Source organism: Arvicanthis niloticus, chromosome 6 (genome assembly GCF_011762505.2).
Source record: "Arvicanthis niloticus isolate mArvNil1 chromosome 6, mArvNil1.pat.X, whole genome shotgun sequence".
Classification (NCBI taxonomy): domain Eukaryota; kingdom Metazoa; phylum Chordata; class Mammalia; order Rodentia; family Muridae; genus Arvicanthis; species Arvicanthis niloticus.
The window spans coordinates 89,192,921-89,206,471 of NC_047663.1; the positions used below are offsets into that span (position 1 = coordinate 89,192,921).

General features: G+C 51.2%; 1 protein-coding gene and 1 long non-coding RNA gene across 2 annotated transcripts; one reads left to right on the forward strand and one right to left on the reverse strand.

Moving 5' to 3' along the window:
• Nucleotides 1-156: 156 nt before the first annotated feature.
• LOC143442854 (uncharacterized) lies at nt 157-4,229 on the reverse strand. The gene is made up of 2 exons (XR_013111403.1): nt 3,503-4,229; nt 157-488 (listed from the first exon to the last, which is right to left on the reverse strand). It is a non-coding gene; the product is annotated as an uncharacterized LOC143442854 (long non-coding RNA).
• A 63-nt stretch (nt 4,230-4,292) lies between these two features.
• On the forward strand, nt 4,293-13,534 carry Ciao3 (cytosolic iron-sulfur assembly component 3). The gene is made up of 11 exons (XM_034504194.2): nt 4,293-4,447; nt 5,576-5,671; nt 7,423-7,566; nt 7,788-7,920; nt 9,568-9,702; nt 10,067-10,185; nt 10,911-11,040; nt 11,496-11,568; nt 11,837-11,974; nt 12,392-12,549; nt 12,712-13,534. The coding sequence occupies exons 1-11, from the start codon at nt 4,382-4,384 to the stop codon at nt 12,948-12,950; spliced, it is 1,431 nt and encodes a 476-aa protein (XP_034360085.1). The 5' UTR covers nt 4,293-4,381; the 3' UTR covers nt 12,951-13,534.
• Nucleotides 13,535-13,551: the final 17 nt, after the last annotated feature.

The following is a 13,551-nucleotide window of genomic DNA, read 5'->3' on the forward strand; positions in this document are numbered from 1 at the left end:
TCTATTGCCCAGCCCTGCCCTCACTCCAGGGGCATTTTATACCCACATTAGGAGGCAATCACACTGGCTCTGGCCAGCTCTCAGCTCTAAAAGGCTTCCTCCTGCTTCCCATTGGCTCTCGGTTGCTTTTCTGTAGCTGTAATAAAACATCATGACCAGAAGCAAAGGGTTTATTGCATCTTACAGGTTGGAATCCATCACCTAGGGAGCCAGAACCAGAGCTTTAGAGGCAGAAGCTGAAGCAGGGGTCACAGAAGGCTCTCGTTTCAAGGTTGCTCAGCCCGCTTTCCTATACAACCCAGAAGTGGAACTGCTCACAACAGGCTTCACATCAATCATTAATAAAAAAAAAAAAAAAAATACCAGCAGGAAGTGGTAGTGCATGCCTTTAATCCCAGTAGAGACAGGCAGATCTCTGTGAGTTCAAGGCCAACCTGATCTTCAGAGCAAGTTCCAGGACAGCCAGGGCTCAGCTACACAGAGAAACCCTGTATTGAAAAAAAAAAATAAAAAAAATTAAACAAATAAATTAATAATTAAATAAATAACAAAATAAAGAAATACCACACATATATGCCTACAGGCCATTCTGATGGAGGCAATTCTTCAAATAAGAATTCCCCTTCCCAGGTGATTCGATTTGTGCCAAGTTGAAGAAAACTAATCAGCCCCAGCATCTGTTCCCACAAGGTATAATGACTTCAGAGGTCTCAAGGTGATCTCTGACTTAGTGACAGGAGTTTGGCAAGAGAGGTTCAGAGACACATAGAGGTAAGGTGGGTCATGTGAAAGACAGGCTGGAAATAGGTGTTCATAGGCCCAGACCACCTGAAGTGAGAAGAGGTGGGAAGCCTCTCCCCTGCAGCTGAGGAGGGTGTGAAGCACCACACTAACATGGATGTCAGGCTGTTCATCTCCAGAGCTGTGAAAATAAATTCCCATTGCTCTGAGCACCCACTTGTGGCCATCTGTCATGGCAGCCTCCGGGTCCTAGCACAAGGTATGTCCTTACAGAGGGTGAAAGTGGCATAGTCGAGGGAGGAGGTGGGCTATGGGCAAGCCTCAGTGAGCACTGCATGGGCAGTAGAGAGTGGCTGCTTCCCCCACCTGTGGGCAAACAAGGCCTATGAGTATGCAGGACAGACAGAGAAGCCCAGGGAAAGGAGTGGCACTGAGGCACAGAGTCACAGCAGCTGAGGCCCCACTGGTTTCTCCCAGTGTCCCTGGCTGGCCCCTGTGTCCTCCCTTCCCCTCCCTGACATCTGTAAACTCTACAGTTCCCAGAGTCTAGCTTAGGGCCATGCACAGGGGAAGCACACAGTAAATACCAGCTAATGATGATGATGAAACAATTGGCAAAATAGGAGCCTGGGGACCCAGAGGTGTGACATCTGCACGGAGCCAGAGCCCTCAGGGAAATGAGTTAATGAAAGATGTCTGAGGAGTGCCCAGCCACCTCTGTGTGTGTGTGTGAGAGAGAGGGGGGGGGAGAGAATGTGTGTGTGTGTGTGTGTGAGACAGAGAGAGAGAGGGAGAGGGAGAGGGAGAGGAGAGAGAGAGAATCAGAAACTGAAGTCCTATTTTATGAACCACCTTGGTGAGATCACTTTCCCAGGAATCACTTTCCCAGGATACAGGACTCTCATTGGTCTCTTTAGGTGACAGTCATGACTTGAGACTGGATGGCCTAGATCCAAGGCCATTCCAGAAGTTGGGATCATTAAGCCTTCAATCTCCACCCTTTTTGTTGATTGTTTAAGAATCTTTTTTTTTTTTTTTTGGTTTTTTGTGACAGGGTTTCTCTGTGTAGCCCTGGCTGTCCTGGAACTCACTCTGTAGACCAGGCTGGCCTCGAACTCAGAAATCCGCCTGCCTCTGCCTCCCAAGTGCTGGGATTAAAGGCATGCGCCACCACCGCCCGGCTGATTGTTTAAGAATCTTAAGGTGTAGTCCTAGCTAATCTGGGTTCACTACATAGCACAAGCTAGCCTCAGACTTGAAGCAACTGGCTGGGCCTGCAAAATGACTCAGCAGGTCACCACCTTGACAACCAGAATTCAATTCCTGGACTCTCCATAAAGCAGGAAGAAGAAAACCAACGCTCCAGAGCTGTTCTGTGACCTCTGTGTGCTTACACTCCTCACAGTGGTTCACGCCTGTCTGGACACACATACAGGTTTGCATGCACACAGTAACAATACATTTTCTAAGGTTCAATTATTTATATTTCATGTATAGGAGTATTATGCCTTCACATATATATGTGTACACGCACACCTAGTGCCCACAGAGGTCAGGAGAGGCCATTAGCTCCCCAAGAACTGGAGTTACAGACCGTTGTGAGCTGCCATATGGATGATGGGAACCCAACCCAGGTCCTCTGCAAAAGCAGCATTTACTTCTTAACAGCTAAGCTATCTTGCCTGTCTCATAAATCATTTTTTTTAAAGTTGAAGCAATCCTCCTGTCTCAGTCTCCTGTGGCAGGATTACAGGCATAAATCACTATACTTGGCTATAGCTCTACCTGTCTTTAAAAGCTTTCTCAAGATACAAACTCACACACCGTAGAATTGCCCCCATTTAAAGTGTTCAACCCACAAAGTGTGGTGGCATTCTCCTGTAACCCCAGTGTTCATGAACTAAGTAGGAGAATGAAGAATCTGAAGTCAAGGCTGGGTGGTAGTGGTGCAAGCCTTTAATCCCAGCACTTGGGAGGCAGAGGCCAGCCTGGTCTACAGAATGAGTTCCAAAATGCCAAGGCTACACACAAAGACAGGCTACAAAAAACATCTTAAAAAAACAAAAAACAAAACCAAACACAAAGGATTTGAAGCCAGGCTGGGCTATTCAGTAACAGTCTCTGTTTAGGAGAGGAAACAAAACCAAACAAAAAATATGTGTAGGATCTTAGTACATCAGGTTATTTCTCATGTAAACTTACATGCATTTGTGTGTACATATATGTGTGTGTGGGTGCATCTGTGCTATGTTTTATCTGTGGAGGCCAGAGAGTAATTGGCAAGAGTCAGTTTTCTATTTCCACTATACAGGGCCTGGGATTGAACTCAGGTTAGCAGTCTTGGAAACTCACAGCTGGCCATAGGCCCCAGGGCTCTCTCTGCCTCTACCTTCTCGGGATTGCGGACAGCACATACCTCTGTGTCCAGCTTTTACATTAGTGCTACAAATCAAACTCAATTCATTCCTCATATCTGCACAGCAAACACTAAATCAACTCTTATCTCAGCCTGATTGTAACCATTCCTAGTAGACATTTTGGTGACATTAATGGTGTTACAAAGCCAGGCATGGTGGCACACACCTTTAATCCCAGCACTCTGGAGGTAAAGGCAAGTGGATTTCTGTGAGTTAGGGGCCACCCTAGTCCACCATGTGAGTTTTAGAACAGTCAGGGCTACACAGGGAAACCCTATTCCATTTAAAAGAAAAATGTGCAATATCAATTTCTAAAGACCTTTTTAACCACCCTGGTCACAAACCTTCTTCTCCACACCTGAGGTCAGCTTTCTATCTGTAGGTTTGCCTGTTCTGGACATTTTGCCGAATGTGTCACACATGTGGTCTTTTGTGACTGGCTTCATGCCCATCCACTGATTGTAATGTCTTCCAGGATCACCTACATTAGAATGAATGCCAAGCCGTTCTGCTCTGTATCTCTTAGTGGGTCTTGGCTCCGCCTCACACCCTGCCAGCCCTCCACTGTGTTTGTTCTAATAGACTTGGATTTGGAGGTGGGGTGGGGGAGGTTGAATGTCCATGGATCTATGTATCACCCTCCTTCCAGCATTAGGATCCTCCCGGCAAACAGGAACTGTCCTTTGGTCCTGGCCCAGCCCATTCTTTAAATGTTCTCCCACGCTCCTGTCTTAACTTCTCAACAGCACTTCTCGATCTTATTTTTTTGTAAGCCCAGTCCAAGGCATTCCAGTGAATCAAAGTTAATTTTGTGTTCTGGTGTCCGTAATCAGCCGGATCTCCTGTTGCAGGCACTGTATCTGGGACCTTCCTTGGGTACTGCCAGGTCAAGGTGATGAGTGAAACTCGGATTCCCACTCGTACGTGAAGCGAAAGAGACTCTGACTCTCGAGTTTCATTCTTTGCGTTCTTTGTCCCTGGTACACCACAACCAAGGAACAAAGGGAAACTGAACGCTGTGGAACCTGCTCCTTTGAATCCGCTGGTCCGAGCTTTCAAGGCCGCCGCCAGTAGAGGGCGCGCACTCTTTTCAAAGTTTGTTCACGGAGACAAATGCGCATGCGCTGGAATTTGCATTTTCCGGCAGAGTGGCGGAACTGAGTGTCATTTTTAGTGTCATTTTACGACACCCCCGTGCGACGCTCTGCGGCAGTGAGGCTGTCATGGCGTCGCCCTTCAGTGGGGCACTACAGCTGACCGACCTGGATGACTTCATCGGGCCGTCTCAGGTGGGCTGGCCAAGGGCGAGTCACGCAGGAGGAGGGTCCGGGCCTGGCCGTGCGCCTCGGGAAACCTCTCTCACCTGCGTCTTTTCCTGAGCAAGAGACCCGACCCAGGGCCCAGGGCCTCAGTCAGTCTAGTTCCCTTCTTACTAACACAGACAGTGAGGGAAAGCCGGACAACCCGGTTACTGGGCCCGGAGCGATCTCTGGGACCATGGAGTGTTTAGTGGTGACAGGCAGGCTTAGTGTTGAAAAAAATGGAGACTGTTGTATGTGATCTTCAACTACTGTTCCTAGTAGTGTCACCCAGCTGGTGGTGCAGAGACATGGTTGGGGCTGGGCAGGGCAGCCGCCACACATCTGTGAGACATCCCTTCCCACCCCTCTCTCAGAGCCAGTTTGTTTATCTCTGTGGACAGGGACGATGTTGAAGGGACAGGCGAGATGTCCACTTGGGCCACAACCATAGCTAATGTTCTTGACCTTGCCTTGAGGCAGATAGGAGGGATGGCCACCCCCGAAAACAGGAGCGGTGCCCTTGTCTGGTTATTCCTTTGTCTCCAGAGCTAATGGTCCTGTAGCCAAGTCCCATGATGCATAAAAGAGGGGCTGAGCTGCCACACAGGCAGGATGAACTGGGGCATCTTCCATCTGGCCATCTGGAAAGCCAACCAAGGTTCTGGAAGCAAGAACAGGAGATGTCCAGGAGGAGGGGCGAGGCATGAAGTTTCATCTGTGGTAGTAGATTGGAGGTGACCTCTAGATGTTTCCAAGGAAAGTCTTCCTGTCTGGCCAGGCCTCTTGACACACTGACCTCTGGTGGTCTTTTGCTATCTGCACTTAGGAAGGGCAGGCTGGTCAGGGCTTCTGCATTAGGTTGCATATAGAGTTCATACCAATCTTCATGGTGATTTGGACCTGGACAGTGCATAGCCTTGACATTCTCCTCACCTGTACAGAGAAGGGTGGGCAACCAGAGCTCCGCATGCCTTCAGTGGCAGGAAGGTGGTAGAACCGGCCTCGGTGGAGAGCTTTGCTCTGTGGCCTGTAGCTAGCCATCCTTGAGGCCCACCATCCTCCATCCAAGTTGCTTTCTCCTAATAGAGCCTGGTTTGGGGTCTTTTCCTGCTGTAGAATTGCATCAAGCCTGTGAAGGTGGATAAGAAGTCTGGAAGTGGTATAGCCAAGATCCACATTGAAGATGACGGCAGTTACTTCCAAGTGAACCCAGTAAGGAACCGGAGGTTTCATCACATCCCTGCTGGGGGCTGGTGGTGGCTGGAGGAGGGATGCTGGGGTGTGGCTCTGAAACACAGGTCTTCTGCCTCTCCCAGTCACAGATGTGGCCACCCTGAAACTCCCTGTATCTCACCAGCTCTCTCACTGGTCACATTCACTGACCACGGGGAGCTGAGATGGTGAGCAGCCAGTCTGTCCTGTTCTGCACAGAGGCAGGGGGCAGGGGAGCTTTTGCGGAGATGGTGGATCCTCCCCTCCTCCCTTGCCCCCTACTTCTGGTAGCATAAGATGTTCTGGGTTTGGCTCATCAAGCCCCTCCATCCTCTAATCTGAAGAATGGATCCTGATGTCTGCTAAAATTAACCCTGATTGGCTGCCCTTTGTACTCTTAAAGAATCCCTTCAAAATCCCATGTGCCACTGCCCTGAGAAGTGATGCCCAGCCATGGGACTCTGAGTAGGGGAGGAACCGTGGATAGGTTCAGGGAATTGCTGTGCAGATCGCCACGAGCAGGATCGAGCTGCAACAGCGATGCCCAGCTGTTTGTCTACAACTGTCAGTGACCTCATGACACTCTGTGGCATCTGCTAGACCCCAGTGTACCAGGAGACCCTGGTTTTCAACAAGGGGTCCCATGGGTAGAGGAACAGAGGAAGTGCCCACCATCACTGGGCTGTGCTTTAAGGACAAGTGGTTCTGGTCCACATGGTTTTGGTGCAGCCTGGGCCTGTGGACCTTTGGTTTCTTGGTGTGGTTAACCTCAGGTTGGGGCACTGGTGCCAAGCACAGGCTCAGAGAATAGCTGAAGGGACTCCAAACCCTCTAGCCTTACTTCTCTGGTCAGTTTGGGTCCCAGCAGCTCACCTGCCCTGGCTCAGACCATGTCTACATCTGTAGCAGTGTTAATGGGCTTAGGCTGGTATCACATTTGCATGACAACTACCACTGGGGGTGCCCTGGAGGCCCCAATCTGAATGCTGGAGTCCTGGGTCTGTTCTACCAATTCTGATGGTTGTTACTGCCTGTACAGCCTTCTCTCCCATCCCCCACCCTCTCTTCCTTCATCCATTCTTGGTTGTCATTCTTTTATTCCCAGCCTATCCCCACAGACCAGAGAGCAGCAAGTCTATGGCTTCTGCACTGACTTAGAGAAAGTGAGTCTTGCTCATGGGTTCCTGGCACTCCAGTCAAGCCTGTGCCCAAAGCTAGAACTTGATGTTAGTGTGAACACCTAGGGTCTCTAAAGGATCTGTGTACTTGTGTGATACTCACTTAATTTTTAAAAACTGGGTGTCCCCAGGCAGTGGTGATGCACGCCTTTAGTCCCAGCACTTGGGAAGCAGAGGCAGGTGGATTTCTGAGTTCGAGGCCAGCCTGGTCTACAGAGTGAGTTCCAGGACAGCCAGGGCTACACAGAGAAACCCTGTCTCGAAAAACAAAACAAAAAACTGGAAATCAGGGCTGAAGAGAGCTTGGTGGTGGAGTGTTTGCTTGGTGTTTGCAGGGCCCTGAATTCCACCTGTTATCATGAAGAAAGAAGGGAAGGGAAGGGAAGGGAAGGGAAGGGAAGGGAAGGGAAGGGAAGGGAAGGAAAATGAAAATGAAAAGAGGGTATCATAAGACCCCAGTCTGCTCTCATGCTGGTTCTTGATGATGTGAGTGGAAGTCAAAAAGAATACCTGGAATGAATGCCCTGCACATCTCCCACAAGACTCTCTGCTCCAGATTTTGTTCACCTGCAGGATGGAAGAACCCAGAAGCTGGAGAAGGCCAAGGTCTCCCTGAATGACTGCCTGGCATGCAGCGGCTGTGTCACTTCAGCAGAGACGGTACTCATTACCCAGCAGAGCCACGAGGAACTGCGGAAGGTTCTAGATGCTAATAAGGTAAGCAGTGGGGATCAGACCCAGCTGCCTACATCATATTTCATCAGGGGAAGCTCAGCTGGTCCACCCGTCTGGCTTCCGGTGACTCTCGTGTTAGTGACACTGTTAGCCTGGAGCTCTGGGTTGGGTTCTAAATGTCACTGTGGCCGACTATGGTGGAGCTGATGGCCTCTGAATCTGTAGAAAGCCTTGCAGAGGCTTTTCTTTCTCCTGCTTTACAGGTGGCAGCACCCGGTCAGCACCGGCTGGTGGTCGTTTCCATCTCACCGCAGTCCAGAGCATCACTGGCTGCTAGGTTTCAGCTAGACTCCACAGACACTGCCAGGAAATTAACTTCATTCTTCAAAAAAATAGGTAGGCGCAGAACCTTGACTGAACAAGGGCAGCTGGTTCCGGGACTCCTCCTACCCCCAAAGCAAGTTACTCACCCTGGGCTGAACAGTAGGGGCACTCTCCCTAGTGTGACTTCCGATTGAAGTTTCATTGTGATGGTGAGGTCAGGACCTTAGGAGAGAAGCCAGCTGAGCTCTGACTTTGTACTGTAGTTAAAAGTCACCTGTCCCCTGGATTGTATTAGTGTTTAGGTCTAGATCGGATTGGTCTTGAACTGCCTTCACAGAGCAAGTGCTGGAATTGCATATAGACTCCACCTTTGGGGGTTTGTTTGTTTGTTTGTTTGAAATAGGGTCTCACTTTCTAACCCTGGCTTGTGTCGACTTCACTGTGTAGTCAGGGCTGGCCGCAAACACAATCCTCCTGCTTCAGCCTCCAGAGAATTTGGATGACAAACAATGTGCTACTGCACCCAGCTTAGGTTACAATTGGTTTTTTAAATTTTTTTTACATGTATTTATTCTTACATGTAATTAGTTTGAGTGTGTATGTGTGCACGTGCATGCGTGGGCCATGGGACCATTCTCAGGACTTAGCTCTCTCCTTCCACCATGTGGGTTTCAGGCATCAACTCAGGTTATCCGGCTTGACAGCAAGGACCTTTCCCTGATGAACCATCCCTGGCTACAGTGACTGTTTTTCAGGCATATTGTCACATTTGTTGGGTTCTTCTGGCTTGGGTAACCTTTGGCTGACCTCTGTGCCAGGAGTTGGGATGGAGGAAGACTCGGGTGTTTTGAAAGGGCCCTGCTAAACCAGAGTAACCAGCAGCCTCTCCTGCGGAAGTGGAGGGACTGGGCATTCATGGCGCCACCTCCACAGAATGCTCCTCCTGCCTGTTAGATGGCCTGGACCTTACTGTCTACCATGACAGTAGTGTCTTGCAGGGAATATGTGTTGATAGGCAGGCACCCCATGCTCCTGTGTGACCCTTGCCATGGTACTAGGAGTCATCAGTCCTCAGAGTCCTAAGGAAAACCAGCATGGGGTCGTGGTCCTGGTGAGCGCTCAGTTCAGGTCATCCCAGGACAGTTCCCAGCCCAGGAGAGAACCGAAGAGCCAGGAGCACAGTCTTCCACTGGGGTCCTGCAGGAGCTTCAGCCTATGGCCTACGCCAGGCTGCCATAAGTCTACAACATCTCACTGTGGTTGAAAAGCCCACTGAGTCATGTCTACACAGTCCATGCAGGGTTACAGCAGTGTGGCCATACAGGTGGCCCTAGCCCTTGGGGATGGCATCATCAGGAGGCAGAGGTCTCTGTATGCACCGCAGGTTGGTCTGGAGGAGACCAAACATCCAGGGCCAAGTCCTACTGGTACAACAGGCTTAAACACATCCAGAATGGTGCCAAGAAAAGGATGGTTTTAGGAATTCTCTCTGGGGGTGATGCTAGGGCCATGCGGCCGTTCTCAGGTCATCCACACAGCAGGTGCTGTACCTTGTAACACAGTGCTTCCTAAGACCCCATATGCTGTGGTGCCCCTGGGGCAGAGCCATGCGCTTGGCCCGTGGCACACAGTGCTGCCCAACTCTGGACAGAGTGTTCAGGTGCTAGTTTCTGCTACGGTTGGCACTAAGGCACCTGCTCACCTTCCATCACTTTCCAGGGGTGCACTTTGTCTTCGATACTGCCTTTGCGAGGAACTTCAGCCTTCTGGAGAGCCAGAAAGAGTTTGTGCAGCGATTTCGAGGACAAGCCAACTCCAAAGAGGCCTTGCCGGTGCTGGCTTCTGCCTGCCCAGGTGTGTTCATGGCTTCATGGTTAATTGAAGTTAGGGCGTCCCAATATACTGACAGCTTGACATGGAAAGTGAGAACAATGGGAGGGGAGGGGTTGTCTTCTGAGAAGGGTAGGAATGTCAGCACCTAGGAGGTACCCAAGGCCTGAGACATCACCTGAAATCGCTGGCTCCCGTTGGTATCATCTGGATACCAGCCTTCTCATGACATTGATGAGAGGATGGCTGTTTTAATGCCATAGTCATTTTTTTGTATGAATCGCTCCACCCCCAGAATGTCATGTCACTGCCAAGAGAACAGCTGTTGCGAACCACCCCCAGGCCTGCCCTATGCACATCCCAAGCCTGTTCTTTCCTTTTGGCTCAGGCTGGATCTGCTATGCTGAGAAGACACATGGCAACTTCATCCTCCCCTACATCAGTACGGCCCGGTCCCCACAGCAGGTTATGGGCTCCCTGGTCAAAGACTTCTTTGCACAGCAACAGGTAACAGGACTGGGCATCCCCAGCAACATATGAGTGGCCAGCTGTGTCACAAGAGAGAGATGGCCTGCTGGCTGGCTGCTGATCCCTTGCCTGTGACCATGGTACCTTCTAGGTGTGTCTGGGTGACTGAAACCCAATGGCAGCTGCCAGTGGAATAACATCGGCCTTAGTATCAGTCTTGGTCAGCTAGCCTGTTACTACCTGTGCTGTCTTTTGTCAAGCACTAGGGGTGGTCTTATAGAAAAGCACTTGTCACACCTAGAGGTGGCTTAGACTCCATGTTTAGGGAGCAAGGGCATGAAGCACACCCCACAGGCTGTTGGGTGAACAAACCAGACCTCACTTGAGGTATGTTTAGTGATCCACTAGTCCTAGTGTGAAGTCACCCCACTGACAGGATGAGGAAGGGCGCTGGCCTTCATAGCGCTGCAGCCGCAAGCACTGGCATCAGCCCTGTGCACTCCCTCTATATGTGCACAGACACATTTCCCTCAAGTCCGTGTTGTCTCCACTGTGACCTAACCTTCTCTCAAAGGCAGTAAGAGAGAACCTATCTCCTGTGCTGCAGCTGCCTGTTAGGGACAGAGGTGGCAGAGACAATATGTGGCCCTGGACATTTGATGGCCAGTGAGCATGAGTAACTGCTCAAGTCACCTCAAGTCACATTTCACACTCTGAGCTTGGCTTAGATGGGACTGAAGTTTTAATACTCTTTCTATCCATAGCTTCTGACTCCTGACAAAATCTACCATGTAACAGTGATGCCTTGTTATGACAAAAAGCTAGAAGCATCCAGACCTGACTTCTTCAACCAGGAATACCAGACTCGTGACGTGGACTGTGTTCTTACAACAGGTGCAGTTCCGTGCATAACTCTACCCTCTGTATCTACGGAGCTCCCTTGGAGCCAAGCACTGGTGCCAGGGAGACAGCAGGGGCTTCTGTGAGTGCCTTCCAGGGGGATCCTGTGGCCAGTGTAGACCCAGTATTGTGTCCTCGCTGGTTCAGAATGAGTCTTGAGGGCAGCCAAGATCCCCATCCCTGTGGACCCTATCTTCACCCTACTTCTACATGGTGTTGCCTGCCTCCCACTTAGGAGTCAGGAAAATAAACTGGGAGTCCAGCCTGCCCCGACTGTCAGAGTGGCCCTGACTCCTTTTACAGTGCTCCAGGCAGGAATGCCTTCCCATGGGTCTACAGGGGCTGGCTAGACTCACCATCCCACCATAAGCTGGAGTAAGTGTCCCTCTGGGGATGCAGACAACAGCCTTTTCAGCTCGATGAGAGTGTGTGTTGTGGTTCTTCTGCAGGAGAAGTCTTCAGGCTGATGGAGGAAGAAGGAGTCTTGCTCTCGGAGCTGGAGCCTGTGCCCCTGGATGGCTTGTGAGTTGGTGGTGGGCACTGAGAACCCTTTATTTGGGATTAGATGCTGCCTGTGGGGTGGGGCAGTGTCTTGTCCCCTCCTTTCTACCCAGGCTGCCTTCTGGCTGACTCCAGACCTCCCAGAGCCTGGCTGGGGCCCAAGTTTACAGTATCAAAGCAGAGCCTGCTCTAGAAGCCACCTGAGCTTCCCAGGGCCGCCATAAGAACAGTTCTTAATGTCTGACTACAAGAGACCTCAGCCTCCTGCACTGACCCGCCCCTCTCCCAGAACCAGTAGTGTGTCTGCTGAGGAGCCCACCAGCCATCGGGGTGGAGGCTCAGGAGGCTACCTGGAGCATGTGTTCCGGCACGCAGCCCAAGAGCTTTTTGGAATCCATGTGACTGAAGTCACTTACCAACCTTTGAGGTCAGCAGGGCAGGCACTGAAGTGGATCTGGGGGGAAGACTCCTGGCGCCCTTAGCATAAGTGTGTCTCCTCTTCTGACCATGAAGTATAAACAAACAGGCCAGACCCTGAGCCAGGGTGGTACATGCAGCGATTAGAGGGTGCCTGGCACAGGTACAGCACCTGGGCCTGGGGTTTCACATCATCTGGGCTTTGTGGTTGCCCTTTGGAAAAATAACCCTGTTAAGATCGAGGTAGAGATGAGTATCTGGTGGGGCCATGGATGTAAGCTATACCCCTTCTCCATCATCCCTCCCTTGGTGCAAGTGGGAAAAGACAGCCAGCTGGTGCTGCACTGAACCCCAGGCTTCTGCTCGTGGGTAGGGACAGGTTCTCATGGCTGTGTACGCTTTCACAAGCCCACTCGTGCACCTTCAGGAACAAGGACTTCCAGGAAGTGACACTGGAGAGGGAAGGCCAGGTGCTGCTGAGGTTTGCTGTGGCCTATGGCTTCCGAAACATCCAGAACCTTGTGCAGAAGTTGAAACGAGGCCGCTGTCCCTACCATTACGTGGAAGTAATGGCCTGCCCCTCAGGTAGTTCCTCCTAGCACAGTATAGCAGGCTCTGCTTGCTGGGATAGTCCACCAGTGAAAGGGGGAAGGGATTGGACAGGAGGGGGGCAAGTCCCCCTCTCCACACCCAGGGGTCAGAGGGTTAACCCTGACTTCCTGCCACCATGCTCCTGCCCCACCACAGGCTGCTTGAATGGAGGGGGTCAGCTCAAGGCTCTGGATACAGAAGGCAGGGAACTCCTCCAGCAAGTGGAAAGACTGTACAGCATGGTAAGGAATGAGGCACCTGAAGATGCACCCGGGGTCCAGGAGCTGTACCAGCATTGGCTGCAAGGCGAGGACTCAGAGCGGGCCAGCTGCCTGCTGCACACACAATACCATGCCGTAGAGAAGACCAACTCAGGCCTCAACATCAGGTGGTAGGAGACCTTCAGTCTATGAGAGCCCCAGGGGCCAGCACCAAGACTTCCAGGAAGACTGTGTGGTTATCCGCAACAAAGCCCACACAGGACACACCAGAGAGCCTCAATTCAAGGAGAGCTCCAAGGATGGGTTGGATTCTTTGCTACAATGGAGGCACTAGCTACACGTGGGTCCTTGGTGATACATGACCCATGTCTCCGGCTGGTAATGTTGCCTGCAGCCCGTATGCCCCCAGGGTCCACATTGAGATATGCAGGGTGAAGTGCAGGCAGGACCAGAAGTAGCCAAGTAGGTTCAGTGAGGTTCCAGACTCTTCCACTGGCCCAGGGCCATGGACATCTTCTCCGTCCTGACCGCCGGCTGTAGTTGTCTGAGTATAAAGGGTTTCATTTCTGTGGCTAACCCTGAAGCTGTAACCTATAGGGCAGGTATCGGGCCTGAACCTAATAGGGCACCCAATCTTCTAAAATCTGGCTGTTTGCAAGGGGCTTAGGCTCTGGGCAGTCTGTCAGCACCACGCCTATATGCCTGTGAAGACTCTATAGCTGGGACTCACCACTAATAAACAGGTCTGTGCCTCTGGAGGATCTGCTGTGTGTCT

Bases quoted from the DNA above. Each gene is read 5' to 3' on its own strand.
- Ciao3 (XM_034504194.2), top strand. From the start codon at position 4,382: ATGGCGTCGCCCTTCAGTGGGGCACTACAGCTGACCGACCTGGATGAC. The intron at 11,041-11,495 runs GTGCAGTTCCGT...GTTCTTCTGCAG, and splicing joins GGACTGTGTTCTTACAACAG to GAGAAGTCTTCAGGCTGATG. The intron at 11,975-12,391 runs GTCAGCAGGGCA...GTGCACCTTCAG, and splicing joins GTCACTTACCAACCTTTGAG to GAACAAGGACTTCCAGGAAG.